Below are 22,656 nucleotides of genomic sequence, written 5' to 3'. Positions count from 1 at the left end.
TGCTTGATAATATGGGTGAATGTAGTAACCACAATATTGCTCATGTGAAACCTTCGTAAGATTGTATATCAATGATACCTAAATAAATAAATAGATAAACATAAATAAATAAATTCTACATTACCCAGAATGGCTAGTTTCAGGGGAAAAGTACAGAAAACAAGGCAGAACACACTGAGGAAAGGGAGAAAGAGAAGGCCCTAACTATAAATCTCAGCTACACCTAATTTCATATACAAATCAGATATAACATTCTCCTTTCAATAATTTCCCTCATATTCCTCTCACCTTTCTGTACTACTTAGGAGGAAACAGATAATTTTCTCCAACATTTCCTCTCCCTAGCAAACTGCCACTGTCCATGCATACACACTAAAGTAGATTTGAATTGATTTGTATTTTTCCTGAAACTAGACCAAAAAAGCAAGTTACTTAATACGAGGTTTCTGGGACCAGGGCCCTTTTCAGTTGATTCTGAATCGGTCATATTAAAGTAAAAAATGCTGGCCAAGGACTCGGCATGAAACATGGTGTGACTCTGGACAAGGTACATGAATGACATCTCTGTTCCTAAGAACCCTGAACTATAAAATGAGAGGGTTTGATTAGATAAGCCCTTAAGGTTCCACCTAGCTTTGTAACTATCCTTTAGGAATATTGGATCTCACTCTTCTGAGACAAAACAGTTCTCGAGCGATTTAGAATAGTTATGTTAAACCCACATTATCAGTCACACAAACTGAGTCTTCTCAACATTTCTAATTTTCATAAGTAAATATTAAATTATTGTATCAGATTTTATAGGACAAGGTGGTTCAATTGGGAAACATTGTAAATGTCTATAACTAGAAACCACATTTTTAGCATTGAGAAAAGCAGCTTGTGTTTTTTTATTTCCAGGTTATATTTTAATTCTGAAAAAAGAATTTTTGCATTAGTATAACATGAAAGAAATTAAAAGTTTGCATGTTGGGGAAGGAATCTGTAGATCGCACTGAAGGTACTTCTCACACTGTATGCTCCATGGAGACAGGGAAATCATGTCTGTCTTAGTTCACTGTTAAATTCTCAAGGCCTACATAAGTCCCTAATATATCAGAATTAGGGACTACTTGAGTTTATATTGAATTTGGTGAATAAAATTTATGAGTACTGCCTCAAAGTACCCTTAAAACCTAAGTGCTACCATTATCTTGCTCTTTATATCAACAGATAACATATTCTGACATATGTCTCTGGCTATGACAAATTACCCCCTAAATAATGAATAACAAAGTACTCTGTACTTCAGGTTAAAGTGGTAGAACACATACATAACAACTCCCAGAAGGGACTTCTCTCAATCACATAATTTTATTTCTGTTAATATACATTAGAAAGAAATAATCCTTTGCACCTTAAAACAGAGGTCAGAAACAATAAAGAAAACTTTAAACATATTTTTTCTACCTACTTGCACCAGGAGTGAGCAAGCCAGTTGAGACCTTCTAGCTGATAATCACGAAGCTCCAGGTTCTCCCCTCCTAAATAGGACGGCTGTTTTTTTAAAGCCACAAATCGTGGTCTCTGCTTCAGGGCCTGAAGAACAAAAATTAACAAATCCCAAGTCTGAAGAAAACTTTCTTCCTGTTCATATGTTAAAATGCTAGCCATGACTTATGCTCTGCACCAAAGAAAAACAATTTAAATTCCACATTTGAATCCACCCACAACTTTCATTGGGTCTATATTCCAAAAGGCAGATCACATCCCGAAGTACTTTTGACTCAACTACCTCCTTTCCTAATGCAAACCTGTGAGCATTACTAACACTTATTTCACGTCATCTCTACAGTATGGCAGTGAGTGAAGTATTTTCATCCTTATGTTATCTTATTCTAAACATTACAAAACAATGCCCCTGGTAAAGACTGTATATGCCAAATGCATCAGAACTTTACCAAAAAGAGTTTATAAATTCTGAAATGTGCCTACCTACCTTGAACCCCCAACTGTGTTGAGTTTGGTTTTCTGAAGGGAAGGATACGGTTTTCACCTCCAAAAGTGTCAAGAATAGCAGTCTAGTAAAGCCATGTCTCTATGGTTTGCACAAATGTGGATTCCTTGGCCAAATCAGTTTGGGAAACAATGGATTTAAAAGTTACATGTATTTCATTACTCATGACTTTTCAAAGTCTAACACACCTGTGTATATGGCGAACTTACAGGAGAAATTAATCCAGGAATGTTTCCCAAAGTTATTTGGCCAGAAAGTCTTTTTCTCAGGAAGCATTTCTCTGAAATTAGCATTCTCTGAAATTAGCACCCTACTATGAGAAGTATCATCCTATTAATATTAGTGTATTTGATAAGGTAATTAACGATAGTTTCAGCTCTCCTCTGTGAGCACCCCAAAGTAAATGGAATCTGACTCCACCCTCTCACCCACCAAAAACCAGCTGTCCATTTCTGCCAAGTGTCCCCCAGAACACTTCTCCCATTGGTTAGCCCCCCCCCCACTACACTTCCCTTGTCCTCACACTAATTCTTCCCTCATGGACTTGTAGGACATCTTCCTGGCTGAACTTTCTGGCTTTAGTAAAGCTTAAGAGTCTCCTACACAGTCCCGTTAGATGAGGCTTTTTAACTAAAATACTGTCTCCACCCTGCTGCTCTCCTCATTAGGACAGGCATGTCAGTACTCATAAGACAAAGTCAAAATATCCCTCAAGGTATTCAAGACATTCACACTTGGACCTAAATGCAATGGCCGACATCGCCTCCTCTCTGCCAACCCCAAGGGCTGGTAGTCCCCCCATCGCACTGTAAGAACATCCTTCTCTTGGTATCTGTCATGGAAGGGCAACAACCTGGGCCTCCTTATATCTGTCTATCCAGCACTGATCCATTCTTCAAGAACCAGGGCAGTTCACATACCACACTTCCTCTTTAAAACCCCTTCACTGATTATACTGGAGCTCATTAACTTCTTCCTCTGTGTCCTTTTCTAATATTCTTCATCATACTCTCTGGCCTTTAATTACACACTGCTTTTCACAGATAGAGGTTTGCTGCCCTGAACTTGAATGTTCACTTTTCAGAGACAGAGCCCATGTCTTATGTATACTTTTATGACTGAGAACCCAAGCACTCCAGTTTAAACCTGGAATGAATTCCAAAGGAAAAGCATTTGTACAACCAATCTAGCAAATAAAAAAGCATACACACACACACACACACACACACACACACACACACACACACACGTACACAGTTTCTAACTTGGAATGCGGAGGAGATGTTCCCTTTTCTTGTCACTTCTCTTTGAATAGAAGTGCTTAAGTTCTTTCATATACTCTCTACATTATCTCTATAATTAGATATACCTAATTCTGTAAATTGTAATACTGAATTAGTCAGTAAAGCCATTATACAACTTATTCTTTCCTTGTAATTATTTTTCTTTGATGTCAAGGTTGAGTCATCTTCTTTCATTTCAAAACAGTAATATCATTTACTTTGTAACATTTTTTCTTTCCAATAATCAACCTTTTGTATCAATATATCTTCCCCCTGAAAAACTAAAAGCCAGCACAGCAATTGCAATTCCCATACCTTGCATTCTCTTGTTGGGATGGTTTTTGAGTTGTTCCGACTATGGAAGCTGTCAATGCAGCTCTGGAATTTCTTTCCGATCAAGGCTTCATCTTCCCAGCTGCACTCTGAATAGGGCAGACCCATCCATTTGCATAGATACTCAGGTTCATTTGAAGGTGTGGGCTTCCGACTGTGAGCTATTTCATACATAAAAATGTATGGATCAGAAACTGTCAATTAAAGGTTTTACACTGTAAAACAGACTCATTCTTTTTTACATATAACCAAGGAAATGCCATGTGGCAAAACTATAAATACTCTGCAAAACATGACTGCTCTTAAATGCTAAACAACATTTATAAACAAGACCTCTTGCTTACCTGGAAAATCTGTTTGACCCAGTGTAGATTTGCTTGTCTTCACAGCTAAACAATGGGAAAATAAGACATAAAAGTTATCACTATGATCAAGAAAAGGGTGACATTTTATTTTAGGCTTTATGAATAAGAATACATACACAAATACTCTACCATCTTACATCTTTACAAAAAGATTAAAAAAAACGGTCGTGTTCTCATGGTCCTGCGTAGCTAATACCCCATTTCTCTGTTCCTCTTTACAACAGAACTCCCCAGGAGAGTTGTTTTTCCTCACTTCACCTCATTCTCTCCTGAAACCACCCCAATCAGGCCTGCATTCCCCATCAATCCATGGATCCATTTCACTAGCACCCTAACTATTGCCAAATTCAAGAGTCAGCCCTCAGCCCCGGCCACGTGACTGGCAGTGCTCCCTCCTCGGGAATCCCTTGGCTCCCAGTCCTTCTCCCGTGGCTCTCCTCCTGTCTCACTGGCAGTTTTCTGTCTCCTTTGTTGGTTTCTGACTGACTTCCAAAAGCTCGAATGCTCTCACATTTCCTGTTCTAAACAGGTATACTATTTCTGATATCTCATTAAATCTGAGGCTTTAAAAACTATCTACTTACTGATAAATTCCCAAGTTTAAATCTCTAGCTCAGAGTTCTAAATTCCAGGTTCACCCATGCTACAGCCTTTATAGTACTTTCCACTTAGATGACTACAAAGTATACCAAACACAAATATCAACATAAGCCCTTGATTTCCATTCTAAAAACCAGCTGTTCCCTTCCACTTCAGTAAATGGTACATCTAGTCCCCTATTTATTCAAGTCAAAAATCTTAGCATCACCTTGACACTTCTTTCAGCCCCCACAAGCAAATTTACTAACATATCTTGTTAGCTCTTCCTTCAAGATAAATCTATGCAGCTGTCTATTCTCAAGACGTAATCCCACAAAATGCATTTTAAATTCACATTATTCGCAAGAGCAAAAGCCATTACTCCTGGAATTCGAACACTGCTCAAGCGCCCTTGCACTCACCTATGACTCTTTCTACTATCTGATACTGTTTGTTCAACTCTGAGGCCAGCTCTTGTTGGCAGTTGAAATATTCCACATCTTCGGGAGAAACCTTCCCTAACCTGAATCAAACAGAAACAGAAAAAGTAAATTCTATAATCAGATTTGGGGGATATACACACACTTAGTAAAGCAAAATCAAAGACTAAAAAGGAAACTTAGTCTTTACTTGCATCTGCCCCTTGGAAAGTATTCTTCTGCTAGTAATGTGACCAGAGATTTTACAAAAAAACATACACTTTTCAAAAAACACTGGCTATCTTAGACTTATAAGACACACCAGTTATTCTATCTGATGTGGCCTATTTATAAAGAAACCTAAAAACAACTATTTTGTGTGATAAATTCACGTGATTTCATGTGATAAATTCATATATCTAAACAGAGCAGGACAATAAAACTGTCATAAGATTTTAAAGAAAACATGACTTTTCTCATATGAGTTTTAGGAGTGATTAAAATATGGCCTTTTAGAAAAACTAGCTATTCTTGGCACCAAAACACTACAAAAGGACAGCAGCAGCAGCTTGAAATTAGGTATTACTGTACTTCTGAAGATTTTAAGTTTCTAATTGCTTTACAACTCACCCCTATCCTAGGGATACATATTTTTGTTTTTGAATCAAAGGAAAAATATGTGATTTACTGAAGTAGCCTATCTTGCATAGTAGTAAAATGGGAATTAGAGCCTATTTATCCCTATTTCTAACACAAAGCACCCTGATCACATTACACTCATAGGTAGGTCTTCAGGGTTGAACATACTGCCTCTCATCATGTCAGTTTAGGTTTGTGTATTCTGCAGCCCCACTCATTTCCATATGCAACCTAACATAATCAAAGCTGTGAGCAAACTACAAACACAATGGATTTAATCATTTAGTTATTTAATCATTTCTGTTAAATGTATCATAACTCAGAGAGTTCGTTCCAGAAGATTAACTCCTCACATCTACACATCCCCAGCAAAACAAGAGGGAAATAACAAGGTGCTTAAGAACATTAGTTCTGGACTTAGGCTGCCAAAATTCCAATCCTGGGTCCACTTCACAGTTGTTCTGGGCGTCATCTTCCCATCTTCAAGATTTTGTACAACAGTACAAATCTCTTGGGTTTATTGTGAGGATTAAAGAGATAATGTAAGAGAAATGCTAAATAAGCTAGGTATCATTATTAAACTCTACAAACTTGGTGGCCATATACAAAAATATACAGGTCTTCAGGTCAAAATTCTAATAAAATGAAATTGTGAATAGTTCCATCTTCAGATGACCACGGTAATATCTGAGAGCCTACACAGCTGTGCTTTTCATGCATTACTTAAAAACCTTTCCTGAAAGGGAATCCCCTCAGGCTGCCAGTGTATTTCTATAATCCACGATGGAAAATGTACCATTGTTTGATTTCATCCTCTTTCTTCTTGAAGTTCTCTAGTTTTTTTAGGCCCTTGACTTTCTGTTGCTGTAAGGACTCTTCACTCTCCCATGTGCTATGGATATAAGACCAACCCTTCCACTTGATGAGGTATTGGACTTCCCCTTCATCCTTTTCAGTGTCAAAGCCACCACTAGGGTCTCCATTAGCTTCGATCGCATAAACAGTAGTAGAAGCTCCAGTGGCTGCAAAAGAATTCATTCAAAGTTTAAAAAAGCATGTTAAAGCAGACAGACACTTAAAAGCTACCCGAGAGAGCAATCGTCTAAAGAGTCTCTTTGTGGATGAAGCACCAACAAAATCCCTTGACTTGAAGTAAGCAGAAATTCACAAACAATAAGGGTGAATAAGATCAATAATTTCCAATGTTTTCAGAATGTAAAATCTATTTTTACACTTTAAAATGTATTCCAAAATTTGCTGGTGAGATCAAAGAAACTTTGGGGTCCAAGCACAATAAAAATGGAGCAGCGACATCCTTTTTATTTTGGTCCCTACTAACAGCAAACAAATCCATCTCTCCAGGAATACTAAGAATAAGGTAAGAAAATAAAAATCTCCCCAACAATTACCCATCCATCCAAAGTGCCCTATTAATTCTCTTAACCTCAAGTGAGGCTGGGTGAAAAAAAAAAAGAGAAAGAAAAAGGACGGAAGTATTGTTTTGCTATTTCCTACATGGGAAGGTTACTTACTGAGTTATGAGGTATCTCAATGTGGACTTAAAAGTTAATCTTCACTATTGTCCGCATATGTACTTAACCAGTTTGATGTTTTTCGCAAAGAGAAACAGAAACAACAAACTAAAAGTAGATTTGCCTAATGTTAATAGCAAGAATCTCTCTATATCACAGCCTCTAAGATAATGACACATCTCTACTAGTGGAATTTTAAGATCTCAAAGACATACTGGACACATCCCTAAATTCTCAGCTCTGAAGCATGAAGATGCGTCAGAAAGACTTCCATACTTCACAACAAATATGGGCATGGACTGAAACTCACCGTTTCAGAGTTGAAATATGTAAAATTTGGGCCTTACTGAACAGATATAAATAGTAATTTGCTTACTAAAGATACATACCTCCTTTCTTTCCCAGCCTTGAATCCAGGACCTTTTCAATCGTTTCACTGTTATCCTGCTGTTCATCAACTCCTTCTCCAGTCATTTCAATGAGGTCATCTGAGTCGGTCTCAAAGTCATCATCTTCTTTATAACTGTATGAGGAATAACGTTGAATAAATAAGAAACTACCTTTTCAGAATTGAACTCTGCCATCCAAAAATCATCACCAGAATAAGGACCCATACTCTTGTGGCTCTCAACATGCTGCTCTACAGATTAGCCACAGATAAAGTGGGCTCAGAGTTTTTTCCTACTTAAAGCATTAATGCATATTTATAGATAACAGCAAGAAGGCTAACTCCTATTTCAAGATAAAATAGTCCATAGTAATTTGTAGAGGCAAGATATAGGAAACTTCAAGGACACTCCTGTTTTCATTTTTTAATATGAGATCATTACTATGTGAACAAGGAAACAACTACAAAGAAAGAAAATACACAATGAATGAAAAAAAACTGCTACTATTTCATTAAACAAAAGAGAAGCAATAGTTCTAAGATTCAATGTTTCACCCTTATATTTTGTCTCCCAGTAAGACTATGAAATCTAAGTAATCTCAAACTGTTGATAACTTTAACAAACATACTTCCTGGTAATGTTAAAATATAAACTTCTCCCATGTATTTACAGCAAATGGTTTGTGCTTCACACAGGAGAAAGCACAATCCTGTATGCAATGCAGTTTGTAGGAAGATAAGAGTGCTATGCTACACATTAGCATACTCAAAGCCTAGTCCTAGCTCTGGAATTATTAACTAGATACACTGGAAAGATTATTAACAACCCCAGGACTCAGCTTCACCATTTCTAAGTAGACCAAAAGAAACCCACATATCCTCTAAAAGAAAATTAAATGCCTTTCAAGTCATATCAAGTAAAATATTAAGGTTTGCACGTAGCTATTACTTACTTCATTTTCTATTAATGCTTCATATCCTATTAGTAAGCTCCACAAAACTATTATATCCAAATATCAATACATAAGCTAAACCTCAGAAGAATCTTTCTGATTTAAAGAGTAATTCAGAAGTGAGAATACAATCCAAACATCCTTGCTGAAAAAGGATATTAAATGAAGATAACATCACTACACCACCTCAACAGAACACTGATCAGATTTCCACACAACCTCAAGACACAGGTGATCATTTCTGACAGTCAAATGCACATTCCTGACTTATCAGAACCAAGCTGTAACCAATGACACTAACACCTTCACACACGGAGCTTCTGAGGTGAAACCTACCTAACGTTTTTAGCTGCCCTACGACGAGTTTGTCTTTTGGGAGCTTCATCATCTTCATCATCATCATCAGAAGAATCTTGCTTTTTTCTCTTTCCACGCTGAGTCTTAGGTTGTTTTTTAACACGAGGTTTGGGCACTGTCCTAAGATGAGAAGAGAAAAAATGGCAAAGGTTTTACTCCATCACTTGGTGTCTATTCAAATCCATGTAACTGTGTATCTAAAGCAGAGATACACAGGATTACTGAAGGGAACATTAGAGATGCATGTTCCTAGGCCACATTCCCTAAGATTCTAATTCACCAGAAATCTGCATTTTCAACATGAAAGTAACTCTAACGCTGATAATCTTCAATCATTAACAGGAAAATACAGTGGGTTCTGAGGCAACTGTTCTCAACTGTTCCTCAGGATCACCTGACATACACATGCAACATGTTGCTGATGATGTGTGTTTGGTGAGCAATTTGGAAATTTCTATCCAACTTACAAATATAATAATTTTATTTCTGGGAATTGACCTTAATATACACCAATGTAGGCAAAAAAGCAAATAACAAAATATTAAAAACCTGAATATTCATCAACCGGGTACCAACTCAATAAACAGAATACTATGTAGCCATAAAAACTGAGAGCTTTCCATGTACTCATAAGAAAAGATTTCCAAAATGATGAAAGAAAAGTGCAGAAGAAAATGCTCAGAATGCTATCTGTAAAAAGGGAGTAAAAGACAGGAAATAACTACATATATATTTCTCCTATATGTGCATAAAATATACCTGGAAAACTACCTGAGAGACATGGCTCACCATAAACCAGCAGAACAGACTGAGAAGACAGCCCCTCCCTGTACAAATCCGGCGACTCCCTTGCAAATCTAGGACCGAGCGCCAAACTCTTGGAGCACTCGAAAGGGAAGGCCCGAATACACGACCATTCCTCCGTACAACGGTGAAAGGAGGAGACAGAAATTCAAGATCATGCCTGACTGTTTCCTTCTCTCCAACGTACAATAACCAATGCTACACAGACAGATGATCAGGGATTCAACAAATAATGGACAAAATCCAGAAGACAGAACTAGAGTGGCATTTCAGTCCTCAGAGCTTAAACTCGGATGAAAGGAGACAAAACTTGGCTGATGAATTTCCCTACTTGGTTTCAGGGTTAAGGGAAGGTACAATGTCCCAAGCCAAGGATAAGCAAATGTTTGCTATAAATGGCTAGAGTGTAAATATTTTTGGCTTTCCCAGATGACAGGCAAAACTGAGGTCACTACATAGGTACTTATAATAGGAGAGGAAATAAATTTTTTCAAATTTTTTGACAAAATGTAAAATAATCATTGAGTACATTTTTTGTGATACATACCTCCTAATAAGAAGAGCAGAATTCTTTTTGAAGGGATAACATTTCACCCAACAGAGGTTCCAATTTAGTGCTCTTTATCATCAAACTACAAATGTGCATCTATAGAAGCTACACTTATTAGCTCGCAGACCTACAGGAATAGGTGGTGAGTGGGATTAGGCCTGAAGGCAACAGCTTGCCAATGCCATCCTAAGCAGTACTGCAAGGAGGTAAATTTTCCTGGAGCCTCTCTGCCTCCTGCCTTCCTTTCCCGATTGAAAATGATCAGTTTCCTGCCACCTCAGTCCACTGTCTTCTCTGTAGAATCCGATTCTCTGCTTAATGTTATTTAGATTTATGAACAAAGTAGTAAAGTGTGCTTTCAACCAGCCACACAGTGTTGAAACACTGAATTAAAGTTAAGAATTAGTTTTCCCAAGAAGAACCTACCCACAAGCCGAATCACAGCAAGCTTTTTTTAAAAGAGGATACAGTCACCCCTCATAACTAGTCTGACAGGGAGTAAGAAATTGTTAAGATTCACTTCGAGCTGCAGACCATGCAAACACTCACAAACAATGTAAGTATCCCAGTCATCTATTCACTTGCTAACCATGTAGGCTGGCAAGAAGTGAACCAAAGACATTCAAAGCCCAGAATCACAACACACTGTATCCCATCAATTAAGGCTCTCAGAATAGCACTACATCATCCTACTCACTCCAACACAAATCAAACTCAACCAAAAGCAGAGGTACTCAAGCACACGCTGCACCTTCTGGGGATAGGTCTTCTGGCTTTCATTTTTTTTTGTTCTGGTTCACTTTCTGCACTGGTGCCTTGATCCTGCTCATCTTCTGAGGCCTCTCGTTTCCATTTTTCTCTGTGATGAAAAGCAGAGCAAAATGATTTTTTTCTAAAAGAATTCTTCAAAATGTATAGCTTAAAGAAGCTGACAAAACCAAATGCAATCTGATTCAATTAGAAGGCAGAACATATATACATTTTAGATACTATGCTAAAATATATTTATTCTAGCTCCATTTATATTTTGGCTGTGTTCCTTTCTGGACTATGAAATATCTATTCCTATTTTTATATCTGCTAACAAAACAAGTGAAAATGGAAAGTAAGGATGTAGTTTTTAAACTATTTGTTCTGGGGGGGGGGGGAGAAGCTGTTAAATCTCCCTTATTGTTTTGACTTACTACTATCACTGATCAGATTGAAGCCATTATACTTAATCAGTGGTTCTCAAAATTTAGCATGGATCAAAACTACCTAAAGGGCTTATTTAAAAAAGATTTATGGGCCTCAGCCACATTTCGTGATTCAGTAGGTCTAAGGTAAGGCTAAATATTTGTATTTTAACAAATGCACAGTTGGTGCTGGTACTGGTTACTTCTTTGAGAACTACTATACTATAGTAGGTTATTTTGACATCTTTAGAATGTATTTCAGGAAACAGCCTAAAATTATTTTTTAATGATAAACCAACTACCTACTAAATAATCTGTTCTGCCAAAGTTGTCATTTTTAATACTTATAAGACATGGCAGGAGTCCCCTTGCTCCTTGAGATCTTAGAAGGCTTAAAAGAGGCCATACCCTACTATCCCAAAACAGTTTCTGAGGTTTACTTGAAAACCAAACAAGGTATCAGAGTTCATTTTCCACCTGCAGGTAACATATAATAACTACTGGACATAGTATCTAGGGGAAAAAAAATTACAGGCAAGTACCTGGGGTTTTCTCTGTAAGTAAAATAATTACCACTGTGCCTCTAGGCTGGTGTATAGGAAAGGGGTTACCCTAATGACAACTGTTGCAGAACTGCAAAGTCAAATCAATATTCTTCATGGGAGTATAGCTCAAAGTGATAGTGGAAACTTGTTGCAAGAAGATGGCTACTCTGCAGATTCCTGAGAACCTTTCTAACAGGAGTCACCCTACACCTGAATTAATGGTGACTTTAGGAAAAAAATTTCAAGTCTTCCACGAAAGGCAGTGGAGTACTTTTACGTACATTACTCAAGTTCTACTGACACTGTTTTGTATCCATTTCCCTAATAGTAGGCAACTCCTTGTAGGCAGGGCCGTTTTTGTTCTTCTTTGTACCAGAGTATAACACCAAGGCAGGCAAATGGAGATACTCCTTTCTTAAATAAAAAATAATTAAAGAATAAGCCATAACAACAGTCAGATGGGTAGGGTGCTTTTGGAAGCAGACTAAGGCCTATTACTACTACCTGATATCCTTTAGTCTGTCTTTGAAACAAAGACCTCCTTATTTCTAACTATATACTGAGTACCTGTCTTATTTTCCTTCCCCAAAACCTAGTATAATAAATGTCTGCTATAGAATCCAAACAGCAGAAGGTGATAGCCAGAAAGGAAGAAAGGGAGGTAGCTCCACCAACCGGGAGATGGACACATGAGGCTGCAGTCTCCCTTGGACCAAGTCCAGAACAGTTTACCTTTTGGAAGGGATTCACATAGATAGACTGAAGAAGTGGTTTCACAATAAACTTGAAAGAATGTAACAATTAAGACCTAAGGGAGAGTAGATGAGATGAGAAAGATCCAATCAAGTCTTAGTTGTAAATTATGTAACTCCAAGAACTAAAAATCTAAATCAGGGCCTCTAATGAGGTCTACTTCCACAACTGCAGCAGACTAAAATGGCAGTAAACACTGAGAGAATGATGTTGAGGCCAGGAGGACTTAGACTCTTCCAAAACGAGGATATTCAAAAACTTAGTAACTATCAACTATTATTCCAAAGGCTTCCTCTGAGAGAAGGACACTTAAAGCCCAGTGAAAACAAGTTGTCTGGCTATGTCACCCCAGCCCTGCTACTCTCAACCATGACTCACTGAAGACCGAACTATCAGGAAAAAGTAAAGCCAGGCTTACACAGTCTCAGACTATCTGAACAACCAGACATTTAAAAGACCTGAGTTTGTATGTGTATTTATAATTGGCTGAATTATTTTAAACTTTAATTTTCAAGAACAGAGGAAAACAAGGTAAGTTAGGTTCAGCAATACTAAGTTACTTTACCTAAGGGGTGAGGTGAAAAGAGTGATGAGTTCCACAAAGACTACTTGCCAGCCCTGGCCGACGTATAGGGCTCCGAGACATGTGAAACTGCTGTCTACTCCTAGATTACTGTCCCCTTATTATAATGCAAATTTTGAGAACAACTCCCTCACTAAGCCAACACTGTAAGTAAAGCTACAATAAAGAGACAACTAAAATACAGGATCATACTTAAAACATTTTTCAAATGTCAGAGGAGACTTGACTTGCCAGATTTAGCTCTAAGAGGGCATTAATGGGATTTCCTAAGAGGGAATCAATGGAATTTTTGCCAAAATGTTGGGGACCTGGGGAGAAAAATGCCAGCGGCTGGCCACTGAGGCCTTACCACAATATAAACAGACATGAAAAAGTCAGAATGCAAGTTAACTGGGTATAGTTTTCTTCCTTTACTGGGAAAATGTGGTTGGCAGGACACAAATTCTCACAGACTCAAATCAAACCTAAACAACTATAAAGAAGGTAATGAACAAAAGCCATTTTAAGTCAAACAGTCTGGCCAAAAACTGCTGAGGCTTCCTATTAACTGTCTCTTAGAGCCCAAAGAAGAGAATGCCTTTCTCCTCCAAGTTACAAGGAAGATCAGGAAATAGAAGGCAGTTATTTTAACTTTACCGATTTTCAGTAGATTTTTCCAAAATAGGGCAAATTCCAATGAAGGGAAATCTGGGGCTATCAGGGATTCTCTTCCACTGTGTCACAGGTTTGTGACAGACATCCAATTCAAAGAAAGAGAAAGTTAGAAACAACTATGATCCCAAGAGAAAAAACTTCAACTGTAACATTTTTCTTAATCCCAGTTGGGATTAAGGGTTCTGGAACCATTACAGGATGGTTTAAAGGACTACCGAGGCCATGACTCAGAAGAAATCCTATACAATATTTTGCAAATTTAAGTAACATGATAGGTTTTGCATGAAAAAGGGAACAATGATCACAACAGCATGAGTGGATTAAATGGAACTCAAAATTTTATTTCTTAGTATGACTTTTAGTCAGGGGTTACAATCTCAAATACCCACTAGTCAGGTTAAGAATTGTAATTGCGGCCAAGAGAATTCACAGCCCAACCAAAGATTATAAAGACCACTGAGCACTGTTAATGTGGGCCAGGATTAGAAGACTTTTCTCAAAAGAAGCTAGAAATCTAGATTCTTATGCACCATCTCTCAATTTTCAACACTGCCAACTAGTTTTCAATATTGTTCAGCAACACTGTGCAGTGTAACTTCTAAGCCTTTAAAATGCTAATTCACATTATGACTCTAGGACATTAGTCTCTTGTAAGACTGTTCTTCAAAAATATCAATGTCATAAAAGCAAAGAAAGGCTGTCTAACTGCTGTAAAAGAACCCTGACAAATAATCTCTAACCTAAGACCAAATCCTGTAGTAGAGATAGAAAATGTTTATTAAAGACATTATTAAGTCATTTGACAAAATGGGAGTATTAATTAGACAAAAGCATTTTGTCAGTGTTAAATCTATTTATGTTAATCCTGTGCTGGGCTTATGAAAGAGAATATTCTAACAGTATTTAGGAGTAAATGGCCATGATGTATGAACCTTAGTATTAAATAGTTCAGAAAAATATGTGTGTGCATACATAAATATATAAAAAGCACCCACAATGATAAAGGAAATGGGGTAAAATGGTAAACAATGCTGAATCTGGAAAGACCCCACAGGCATTCTTTGTACTACTTTCATTCTTAAAACTTCTCTAAAAGTTTGAAATCAGTTAAAAAATTTAAGTTTAAAAAAATAGCTCCTTTTAAAAACCTCTGAAATCTGTGGTACAATCTGCAATTTCAGAAAAGCATTTCCCTGTACTAATATTTCAAAATTTCCACTCCCTTTGAGAGCTCTCTCAATTCCGAAATTCATGTGCACAGGCACCAGGTTATTACACTTGCTCAGATCAGAGGGCTCCCTTTATAGTGCTGTGCCTTGCAACTTGAGTCATAGCAGCTGTAGGCTTTCCCCTAATTAATCTTACTAATTAAATTGACTCAGGAGAAGAGTTCCTCCTAGGCCCCCATACTAACCATCTGCCCAAAGGATAGCAGGAAGTGAAGCTAGCCCAGTGCCCAAACAAGCATTAGGGAATTACCTTAGCTCCAGGTAAGTTCCTAGGAAAAGCCCTGGGGTAGGGAAGCGGCATTACAGAAGACAACACACACACCAGCCTTCAAGAACTAACAAGTTCTACTCAGGGGAATGAAGGTCCAGGTAGGCCTCTGAGCACGGCCCACTTTGGAGAGCTCTTAGGATCAACAGGAAAGGGAAAATGAGTATAGGAATCAATCAAAGGATTAAGTGTGATACAGTACAGAATGGCTGAACAAATGCAGGCTTCTACACACCCACATGAGGCCACTAAAATGGGAAGCTCAAGTTTCCAAACATGGCCCCATTTAGATTCCAGTCAAAAAGCCAGGTGATGGGAGAAAGAATGCATGCCTGGACTTCCCAAAACCCCAAAAGGCGATTAGACTGGTAAGCTGAGAAAAGTCTCCCAAGAAGACCATGGAACTGAAGCAGAAGAAAAGTTTTCTAAGGTGCCAAGAAGTGCAAACTTGCCTACAGTTATTACTGCTCCGACTCCAAACAAATATTTAAAAAACAAATGACTTTTATATTTGCTACAGGCAAGACATTATTAAATATTTGACTAAGCTTAATTTCCAAAAACTGTTAGTTTGGCAGAATAAGCTAATACTCTATTTTGGAGATGAAGAAATGGGTTTAAAAACTCAAATTACTGTGACTTAGTCCAAATACTCATTAAAGAATACTAATATTTGAGAATAGACTATATAATTGGGGCTCTTACTGGGGGTCATGAAAAATTATTTACCATGAGAATGCTGTGAATCTGTGTGCACAGCACACTGCCTGAGGAGACAGGCTACAGAATTCAGATTGTCAAAGGAATCTATACCCCACCAAAAAAGAAGTTATAAAGGAACTTCACATTAAGCCCAAGAATTAATTTCCTGGCTTGTGAATTATAATAATAAAATTATATGGAAATGATAAAGTGAAATTTCATATTAAAATACATGCCCAACCAATATACTCTTGCCATGCCATCACAAAAAACAAATAAAAAAATAGCACATATAAATTTGTTCCTTGCAAACTAGAATACCAAATACCTATCTCTATATTTGGTATGTGTGTACATTTAACTGGGCTAACTGGGCTCACTTGATCTAAGCTAGGGTTTGCCCCAAGAAGTAGCCCGAGCACATGTGGAACACTCACATGTGTAAGATGGAGAATCCTGGGCTTCAGCTGTCAGTGACCCAAGATAATTAGACCAAAGCAGGCTATGGGGACTGGGGTAGACTACGGCATAATGAAGGCAGTTCCAGAAATGTCGACACATTCCAAACTACGAGAATAAGTCATTTCCCCCATGAAAGACTTACTGTTTTTTCAGCTGCCTCTGGCCTCTTCTTTTTGGACTCCCACTCTCAGACCCGCTACTTGCCTTCAGTGTATGAGGGGGGAAAAATGATTACAGACTTTAATTCACAGTTCTTAGGGACACTACCCCCTTGGTTCAACAATCTACTCAGTGTAACATTATTCAATTGAGCTTTCAGACAGAAAGAAACCTAAGCATTTGCTCCTCACTAAACATTTGTTGGTGCTCACTCTTCTTTTGCTTTGAAAACATATTTTTTCATTATTACTATATGTTATTATTGAGTTATCACTCATGTCAGGAAATATTTCTCTCATCTTGACTTCTAGAAGAGAGCAGTCCAATAAAATTTTGTGATGGAAATGTTCTATATCTGCAATGTCCAACACAGTAGCTGGCAGCCAGAAGTGACTACTGAACCCTGAAATGCGGCTGCTGGGACTAAGGAATGGGACTCTGCATTTTACTTAATTTTAATTAATACAAATTGTAAAAGCCACATGTTTAGTGGTGACCATACTGAACGCTGCAGATCTAGATTATCATATGAAAATGCCACAACAGTTAGTGTGCCATTACAGGTGGTGACATCTGATCTATTTCATTTCAGACTCATTAAACAGCTTAATCATGAGCCAACAGCGCTCTGCTAGCAGCACTAAGCCAAGGAAAGTCAGTATCAGACATCTGAACAGCTCTTTTCCACAAAATGGCAAACTAGTCCTATTGCTGGTAATCAGCCTTGTGCCCTATGGAGTATGTAACGAAAAGAGGAGGACTTATACAACTATGTGATCGGTTCTAACAAACATGGCTCAGTAAGTAAACTGATCTTAGACACACGGAAAAAGAACGCTAAGGTAAACCAGCTCAGAGATCACTCAAAACACATGAATGCAATGTGGATGTTACGGTTAATAAGATTTTAAAACTACATTTACTAAAACTCCACCCCCAATTCAGTCACCTTTGGCTATTAATATTCAATTTTCGTCAGAAGGATGTTCTATAGTTAAGAACAGCAAAGTCCTCCTATGAATGCAGAAAGGGGTCATTTCACAGAGAGACAAAAGCTTATCTATTCAGAATATAGTCAATAATCCTAATCTAGAGGTAAGAATCCACAGAAATATCACACAATATGAGAAAAGTGGGAAATGTCTGGTTCTATAGAAACAACAGACCCTGGTAGATGACACAAATTTTAAAAAGTCCAATCTATTGAATCTTACAATAAGACCAGAGAGTAAATATGTGTGACACATTTTATACTACACACTAAAAAATGAGGTAGGAAACCACATTTAAAGAAATTAGGTAAATTAAAATATATCACATAAGTTAAACAAACTTCCCTTTCTCAGAAATAAATCTGAAACTACTTCCAATGTTGTATTTGTTTACCAAGCAAGTTACTCATTTAATAAAATCCGGGACATTTAGAAACTTGGTATTTTAAAAGTAAACTTTTTGCTATAATCATCTTCACTGAGAAACATAACAGAAAAATTAGAAAACAGAAATATAAGCCTAGTTCTGTTTCATATTATATTACCCCACTAAAAAACACTCAATATTAAATGATCTTTCTGGTAGGTTTCTTTTTTTAAAACCACATATTGCTCTTCTTGCCATACTAGGTTAGAAAGCTCAGATTAGAGTCACTTAATTCCCATGCCTGAAGTTCAGTCTTGTTAAAGGTAGTAACATGCTAAAGACCAAAAGGATGAGGTAAGATAAAAAGGAGTTTAAATGTATCCCCTTAAAGCATTTTATTTTCTTACCTCCTCCTTAATATTAAATCGTGATGGCTCCTGTCTGCTTCGGTTTGACCGTCTAACCCCATAAACATCAGGATATTCTTCCCACATCTGTAAAATTAATAGACCATGCATGAATTTTTCTTTTGTGACCCCCATTTACTATTTTCATTACTGAAATATGTATTTCTATTAGAGAAAATTCAAGTATCAAAAGGCTTTTCTTATTAATTTTATTTATGAGACAATGAAGTACCATCTTTAAAAAGAATAAGGCATTTTATCCTAGAACACGTTAAAGTTTAATAATGTCTCCTCATTACTAAATGGCTATTCAACTCTACTGCTTACTCATTACCAAAATAGAAACATACAGTTAACAGGAAGCCAAGGGAAGAGAACAACTGCTTCCACTAAAGACAAAGTATTTGCTGATGAATTTTAAGTCACAGAAGCTCTCAGTTTCAGCTTTGACTACACACTGACCTATCTTATCTGGAAACAAAAAAAAACAAGCAGAGCCCCACCAAGTCTAACAAAATAAGAATCAGAGCATTTGTGTATTTCCTTAAATTCCTCAGGATGTGTAACATGCCAGATAACACAAATTAGGTACTTCTAAAATTTAGCTAGAAGTCCTCAGAATGAGAACCACTGCCCCCCTTTCACTAGCACACCTAATTTTATCCTCTACCAAATAGCCCTTTGCCTTGAACACCTGACTTCTCCTAACAATCCTCACTAATGATCAAAAAAATTAAGTTTAGAGGGATTAGTTAAGGGGAAAATGTTTTTTCACAATATGTTAATACCTTCTTATTAAGAGACTCAAACCATCACATCTATAGAAAAAGTGTAAAAGGCCCCTCCTTTCTCAACCTCTAACCATTAGAGCCTAAGCCCCAATCTCAGTCCTTCCACATACAACCACCGCTAAGTATACTGTGTTCTTTTAGTGAAATTCATCACATATAGGCAAAATGAATTTGAACAGATTGTGCAACAGGGAAATGACAATTAACAGGAGTTAAACATGAAGAAGTGATGCTTTTAAGCCAAGATGAGAAATGTGGGAGTATCACCAAAACACAAGTGACAGCTAATGTCATGAAAAAATTTGGAAAGTGAGGCAAGAGAAGCCACTGCCTAAGGCTCATGAAATGTGTGGAAAATAGACCCCAAGAAAGACAAACCTGATGAAAGATGACCCAGAAAAACATGTCACTAACCCAAGAAAGGACATTATCAACAGTGCCTATAAAAAAAAAAAAAAGCCGGGGCCTCTTGTCCCCTCCTGGCATGAGCCAGGAGCTCTTCCCTCTCACTTTATTTCTAAATAAAAGCCTGTACCTTGCTCTCCTAAAAAAAAAAAAGCCCAGGAGCTGAAGAAAAACAAGGCCTACAAAGAAAACAAGCAAGGCGCTCCGAGAATCACCATTTTCATACCGGAATCCAATGTAATCTAGCATCCTCAGTTTATAAAGGTGAAAAATCCATAGTGGCCTTAAAATAATCTCAGATTCAGAAGGCAAATCCAACTAGGAGTTAGGAATAACCAAGTGATAGGAAGTCTAGGAGAAAGAGGCTGCAAAGGCGGAACACTCAGCAAATCGGGCCAAGAAAGGAAGGAGACAGAGGATTACTGTCTGCCACCCCCACCCCTTCACAGACCCCTGCTAGAACTATGAGATTACTTCAGCCAACACAAGTATTCATGAAATCTTTACTCACTGGGATGGCTAAATTATTTAAACATCACTACATCAATTAGTTCTATCATCTTAAAATATTAGGCACTTAGGGTCATGTTGTGACTTCATTACAGTACACACTATAATATGTACATCCTACTATCATCTTGTGTTCATATTTGTCCTTTTGAGGGCTAATGATACCTAACTCAACTCTTCAATGAAAAGCTACCATGCAAAACAAACATGCATACAGAAAACAAAGAGCCTTCTTCAGAAGGTCTCACTTTAGAATAATAATCACTAAAGTCACAGTCCGATTTTAACCAGCTGACACACCCATCTGTTAACTTTATTGATTTTTGGGAAGAAATCACCTTAGCTTTAACAGTGTATTTTAACATTTCTTCCTGAAGCTGTACTTCTACCATGAAATTCAGTCTTTAACGATTTCCCTTCTTTCTTCTTAAAGTTACCCTTTATCTTTTTAAATTAAATATATACAGTAAGGTCTTACAGTTAACACTTGTGAATCCCAGTCAACGTGATTTAGTAAAGTTTTAAACACTCTATGCAAGTCATGGTTTCTGTGGTTTCCTTTAATCTCTACAAGTAATCTCCACCATACAGAAGAAAGTTACTTCCAGATTTATTTTTGTCCATTATTATTTCATTCAAAAATGTGTTGTGGTCTTCTGGAAGGGACACCTGGTCTAGATGCACAGAAACTAGGTTCAGACATTAGGCTCTGCAGATGGAGGAGCAAAGCCACCTGCTATGAGCCTGGATGGTAATTTTCTGAGTTTAACAACATTCACAGCATCATCTCTAAGTGGTACTTCTACGTGCAGGGTCTTTTTGAAGTAAGTTACCACTTGAACTGTCTCTTGTGAAGGCCCACCCACACAATGAGCAGGCAACAAGGCATAAACACCACCAGAGTGTCTGAAGGTCAATTCTCCAGTGACGAGCTAATGAGCAAGGACAATGTTCATCATCTTCCTACCCCTCACACACCATCAGCATTCCCCAATGTCCCATCAGCTCCTAAGAGTCACTTACCATTCAGCAATGACTGCACTGAGAAGAACTGAAATGACACAGTTAATCCCAATTCTGCCTCAAGAGTTAAAAGCAGTTTTATTTTTTGATTTCAGGTTTATTGAAGCTATTCTGTGGAACCTGCAAGTAATTTGAAGTTGTTCCTACTACTACGAATTGAGTACACATATGTAGATTTGTATCTTAGAAGAATAAAAACTGATCTAGCATAAAGTTTTACATGTCACTAAGACATTGTATTTTTTAATTTCTAAAAGGACATCTTTTTGTATTTTCAGTGACTTTTAGAAGATCAGCTGTACTCCTTTAATTAGACCATGTCATTAATCCTTCCTCAAAAGGAATGCATCTCAAAGTTTGGGCTCCAATGAGGAAATGCTATGCCACTCAATTTGCCTTTTTGCATTCCTTGCTGGAAGACTCCTCTCTGTAAAGCAAATTACCAACATTGCCTAGGTACAAATGATTTTTTTCTGTGAGAAGGTATTTCTCTTTTAGATTGTGATTATCCATCACTTCGCTTTACAACTGCATTCTAGTCATCCACAGGTGATTCTCTTAGGTATTATTCAGTATTGTACAAAAGAAAATTTTTAACCACCCTTTTAAAGTGTTAAAAACCAAAATTATAAAAATGTCTTTTTGCCCTAAAATTTGATAGTTCATGTAATTATTTTCTTTAGAGTGCTGTGTCTACTCTATCAACTAGTACAGCAGTAAGCAGTCCCATTTATATTCATAGACAGTACGTAACTAGAAAAGGTGACTGTAGTTCCCATTCTCAAGATGCAATAATGACTTTTCCCTGGGAAATAAAGGTGGATTATTAGGTGGTCCTAGCTAACAGCACATTTGTACTATATAGCAAAGTAGATACCTTCTTCACATCAGCTATCCGTTCCTTCTTAGAGGCTGGTTTTTCTTTGGCTTCTGGAAGGACTGGCTGGGATTTGGAACCTGCTGATTCACTTTCAGATTCAGACTGACTCTCTGAAGATTCAGAACTGCTATTTGACTCGCTGCCATGTCCACTTCCTGGATCACTGCCCTGTTCACTCTCCGACTGGCTGCCTGAGTCTGAACCCGAAGCTTCTTCAGATGCTGAACGACTTAATTAAAAAAAAAGAAAAGTGAAAAGATTTAAGACCTGTCACATAAATAAATCTATTTAAAAATAAATCCTAGTGGTAAAATGAGAATGGAAGATCAAAACTTTCAATTCTTATTTTATCTTATTTCTATTTTATATTCTTGTATTTCAAATGACATCCTATTATCATTCTCAACATCCCTAATAGCTACTGTTTCCTGAGTGTGTATGATGCCAATAACTTGCTACTTTATATAGATTAGCTCTTTTACAAAAAAAAACAGGAGGAGGGTATTATTTTCTCCTTCATTCAAATGAGATAAACTGAAGCTCAAAAGCAGTT

General features: G+C 37.3%; 1 protein-coding gene across 6 annotated transcripts in view; it reads right to left on the bottom strand.

Moving 5' to 3' along the window:
* CHD2 (chromodomain helicase DNA binding protein 2) overlaps nt 1-22,656 on the bottom strand; it is a 129,349-nt gene that overhangs the window by 71,354 nt on the left and 35,339 nt on the right. For 5 of the 6 annotated variants that reach the window (XM_037000531.2, XM_073227225.1, XM_073227224.1 and 2 more), the window contains 11 exons: nt 22,101-22,332; nt 18,495-18,581; nt 16,712-16,773; nt 10,950-11,057; nt 8,824-8,964; nt 7,536-7,669; nt 6,411-6,636; nt 4,979-5,079; nt 3,957-4,001; nt 3,595-3,773; nt 1,454-1,578 (listed from right to left, as the gene is read on the bottom strand). In XM_037000531.2, coding sequence (XP_036856426.1) covers nt 1,454-1,578; nt 3,595-3,773; nt 3,957-4,001; nt 4,979-5,079; nt 6,411-6,636; nt 7,536-7,669; nt 8,824-8,964; nt 10,950-11,057; nt 16,712-16,773; nt 18,495-18,581; nt 22,101-22,332 — 1,440 coding nt within the window. Of the gene's footprint in view, nt 1-1,449; nt 1,579-3,594; nt 3,774-3,956; nt 4,002-4,978; nt 5,080-6,410; nt 6,637-7,535; nt 7,670-8,823; nt 8,965-10,949; nt 11,058-16,711; nt 16,774-18,494; nt 18,582-22,100; nt 22,333-22,656 lie in introns of those variants that run through there. The other variant, XM_037000535.2, reaches the window with a different exon arrangement.

Source organism: Manis javanica, chromosome 18 (assembly GCF_040802235.1).
Source record: "Manis javanica isolate MJ-LG chromosome 18, MJ_LKY, whole genome shotgun sequence".
Taxonomy (NCBI): domain Eukaryota; kingdom Metazoa; phylum Chordata; class Mammalia; order Pholidota; family Manidae; genus Manis; species Manis javanica.
This window is presented reverse-complemented; position numbering and strand designations above follow the sequence as displayed.